The sequence below is a fragment of the Geotrypetes seraphini genome, chromosome 1 (assembly GCF_902459505.1).
Source record: "Geotrypetes seraphini chromosome 1, aGeoSer1.1, whole genome shotgun sequence".
Classification (NCBI taxonomy): domain Eukaryota; kingdom Metazoa; phylum Chordata; class Amphibia; order Gymnophiona; family Dermophiidae; genus Geotrypetes; species Geotrypetes seraphini.
The window spans coordinates 98,458,285-98,462,645 of NC_047084.1; the positions used below are offsets into that span (position 1 = coordinate 98,458,285).

Sequence of the window (4,361 nt, forward strand, 5' to 3'; positions counted from 1 at the left end):
ACTGCATGTTTTTAGTGAATGTAGCAGGTCATGTCTCAATCATTGGTCCAAACCCCAGGTACTGAATAAATTTAATGTGAAAATAACTTCTAACTATAAAGATAGCACCAATACTTAAAGAAACAGCACTTATCATCGTAAGTAAATGCCACACTAAGTTGCCAGCGCTGATTTTTCATGCCCTACGGGGCCTCCGTTTAACCTGGACAGATGAGGCTTCATCAGGGGAAGTACTGCAGTACTTTTAAAGCAAAAAATAAGTGTGACAAATATATAAATGTCAATTTTTAAGTCAATTTTTAAAGTGCTTTTGAAGAGACAGCAAAACGGAACACTACTTAGTATAAGGTATTCATTCAGAAAAATGGTGCCTGAAATCTCAATGCCGATGTAATACGTTAGAGCTAGATCACCCAATGGAAACATCTTAATTTACAATGAAACAAAAAACTGAATGGAATACACTTTTCTCGTTGCCCAGTATCTGAGGAGCGCCTAGAAGATGGCTGGTGAGCAGAAGGCTAAGAAGGTTAAAAAGCATCATGCCAGCCGTAATCCTGTGTTGGCTAAAGGAATAGGGAAGTACATGTTAGTCATGTCGTGAAATCTACTTTTTACAGGCTCCGTCAAATTCGCTCAATGACAAAATTTTTATGCCCAAAATCCTTGAATATATTGATACACTCCTTAGTTATTTCCAAGATCGATTACTGCAATGCCTTATTTAAAGGAATAGCCCAAAAATAAATTAAACGGTTACAAATTATACAAAATGCCTCGATTAAAATTATCGTAAACGCTAAGAAATTCGATCATGTTACGCCTTTACTTGAGAAAGCACATTGGTTACCAGTTGCCTATCGAATAATGTATAAACTATGTTTGCTCACTTTCAAATCTATAATTTTTAAAACCCCAGCATTTATTTATAAAGTTTTAATTCCCTATAATACTTCTAGAATATTATGGTCAACAGAACAACATCTATTGGTTGTTCCTTCTTTAAAAGTTATTAGTACACGATGTCATTCTATTTTCTCAGTTACGGCTCCCCTAGCTTGGAATGCCCTGCCAATTTACCTAAGAGAAGAAAGAATTCTTGACAAATTTAAGAGCAAACTTAAGGGCTTCCTTTTTAAAGACGCTTTTAGTGACTAACTGAATTATCTTCATTTTTAATATTTTATATTAAATTTCTTCCCCTTTTCCCAATGTTATTTTATCTTAATTGTTTCTTTTATATTGAATTGTATTTCTTCCTATAACTTTCCTTTTATTTGATCATGTATGTTAAACAGTCTTGTTAGTTATGTTTAGTCAAGTTATTTTATGTTATGTATTTTTATGATATTTTAATATGTTTAATTTTATAAGTTATGTATGTTTCCCCATTTTTGTAATTTTTAGCTGTACATCGCTTAGAATCTGGAATAGGCGATTAATCAAATCCTATAATAAACTTGGAAACTTGGAAACTTAGTACTCCCGTTCTGCAATGTATGCTAGAAAAGCTCTGTACAAGCGCAAGTACAAGGCTCCAAAAACCAAGATTGAAAAGAAGAAAGAGAAAGTACCTGCCACTATAACAAAACCAGTTGGTGGTGATAATAATGGAGGCAATCGTGTGGTTAAACTTCGTAAAATGCCACGCTACTGTCCAACAGAAGATGTTCCTCGTAAACTGCTGAGTCATGGCAAAAAGCCCTTTAGCCAACATAAGCGGAGACTGCGTGGTTCTGTCACCCCTGGAACAGTTCTGATCCTCCTCACTGGTCGTCACAGGGGAAAGCATGGTCTTCTTGAAACAGCTTCCAACTGGCTTGCTTCTCGTAACAGGGCCTTTGGCTATCAATCGTGTCCCCTTACGCAGAGCACATCAGAAATTTGCCATTGCAACATCTACCAAACTTGACGTGTCTAGTGTAAAAATCCCAAAGCATCTGACAGATTCCTATTTTAAGAAGAAGAAGCTACGCATACAGATATTAGTGTAATGTATGTAATACCTACTGTTTGTTCATTTGTATGACACTGTTTTAGATTAAAAATCAATAAAGATTTAAAAAAAAAAAATGAATGGAATACACTTCTCCCTCTGTATTCCCGGGGCATGCGGGCAGAACATAGCCTTGAATACCGAAAAACCGTGAATAACTTTTCATGTTATTTGCGGGTTTTTTGGTAAAATAGACCTGAAAAAGATAATAAACTGAGAATAACCCAACCTGCAATTTGCTCCGTACAATGCTGGGTGCAGCAATTTCCTCCATGAACCACCGGGAGCAGCAATTTCCAATGTGAAACGCCGGGTTCAGTGATGAAAATTAGGGGGTGGAGCCAGCAGCCGATAAATCGCGAATAAGCGAATCCGCAGATACGGAGGGAGAAGTGTAATATGAAACTCAATGGAACTCAATAGAATGCACCCTGATCAAGTCTATCATTTAGGCTTTGGGGTGTAGTGATTGCAGGGAAAATATCCCAGTAAGATTCTCTCCGTCTAAGCGCAAGAGTGCGATCTCCTCATGGGTGTTTTTTAACGACCTCAATGACAAAACAGCTGGTGAGAGATACCATGCTGCACCAGTGGTTTTTTAATAATTTGTCTTATGATGTTGGATTTGTACTCCAAAAGACGGGTTTTGAATTCTTTGGTAGTCATGCCAATGTAAAGCTGATCACAAGGGCATTTAATGACATGGACCACGTGGTATGACTTGTAAGTGCTTAAATTCTTTAACACATATTTCTTCCTATTGGTCGGGCGAATGAATTATTTTGTTTGAAATGTTACTTCACAGACAGAGCAGGACCCACACTTGTGGTGTTCCAAAGGAAGCAGATTAATTGGAGATTTAAATGGTAATGAAGATGGACGCAAAAACTCCTTGAGGGGTTTTTTTCCCCCCTATGGAGAATGCACACCTGAGCTGCATATCACAAAAAGGAGGCAATGACTGGACAATGTCCCAGCGATGTCTGATCATATCTGCAATCTCAGCACTGTGTGTGGACATTATCATTCTCGGTGTCTTTACATGATTTATGATTTGATAGTAACTGATCTCTGTCATTAAATCTCGCTCTAGTATAGGATTGATGTAAAATGTTTGTAGGATATCCTCTAGAGTGTAGTTTCTTTTTCAGCTGATGTGCTTGTGTCTTAAAATCTTTAAAGTCGGTGCAATTTCTTTATAGCCTCAGCATTTGTGAAAAGGGTAGACTCTTCTTGAGATGGTGAGGGTGACAACTTGTAAGCTCTAAAAAAGTATTTTTAGCAGTTGGTTTTTCAAAGGTTTTTGTGAAAAAAACGTTGATTCTCATAAATTGCCATAATGTCTACATAAAATGAACTTGTTTATGAGAAAAATTAGCTGTGAATTGTATATGAGAATCACATGAATTAAGCTATTTAACAAAACTTTCCAATTGGGATTGTGAGCGCAAACATAGGAGAAAAACGCCATCTATGTATCGCCAAGTGTGGATTTTCTGAAAAAAAAAAATTGGAGACTAGTAGATCCAGATATTTTCAAACTGTATCATGCAGAGATTTGCAACCCCATTGATCTGTTTGTACAGATTGCCATCAGGATTGAAAAAAATTTCACACATGGCTAAACATGAAAGTTGAAGAAGAAACTCAGATAGAATGTCATGCGGCAATTCTTATGTTTTTATGTACTGCTAACGCATTCACACGCACGGTTAGCAGTACGTCGCAAGTTCATAACTGTCCCCTGAGGAAGGCGATGGTATCGCAGAAACTTGGATCCTAGTCGGGATTTTGTCTTTTGAAACGTTGCCTGTTTTAGAGCCATTATCAAACTTTGATACAAACTGCAAATAAAGCTTTTGTGACCACAGGTTAGACTTGACATCTCCAGTGCCTCTTTTTGTTTGTTCTGCTTTGCCTCAAGGCTTGGTACCTTCTTTCCCTTTCCCCTCCAGAATTGTACACAATATTCTAAATAAGGTCTTACTAGAGTCTTATACTGTTTGCTTGTCATTACCTGAAGCAGATTCTCGATGGGGCTAGCAGGGATAAGCCTAGTACCAAAGCATGGACAGAATGTAAGAAGAAAGTTTGTTTGGGGGAAAAATAGTTAAGTACTGAAACAATTGATGGGACCGAAGCTGGTAGGCATTGGGGCCCAATTACTACAAGAATCCTGTTTTTGCTGACCCTGAATTTTTGGAAAAGTATATTATTTGCCCTAATAAAAGCTATGTACCAGAAATAATGACTGTGACATTATACCTCATAAACTTTACAGTACCGCATTCTCTCTCACCTCCAAACATTCGCTCGGTTTGGTGTATGAGCTGGGATATATATAGGCTTGATCTTTACAACCAAG

The 4,361-nt window shown here is 37.4% G+C and overlaps 1 protein-coding gene across 1 annotated transcript; it reads left to right on the plus strand.

The window, feature by feature from the left end:
• The first annotated feature begins 502 nt into the window (after positions 1-502).
• On the plus strand, positions 503-1,994 carry LOC117366588 (60S ribosomal protein L6-like). Its single transcript, XM_033958111.1, is given in 3 exon segments — positions 503-586; positions 1,484-1,788; positions 1,790-1,994. Coding segments are annotated over 3 exon segments (594 nt in total).
• Positions 1,995-4,361: the final 2,367 nt, after the last annotated feature.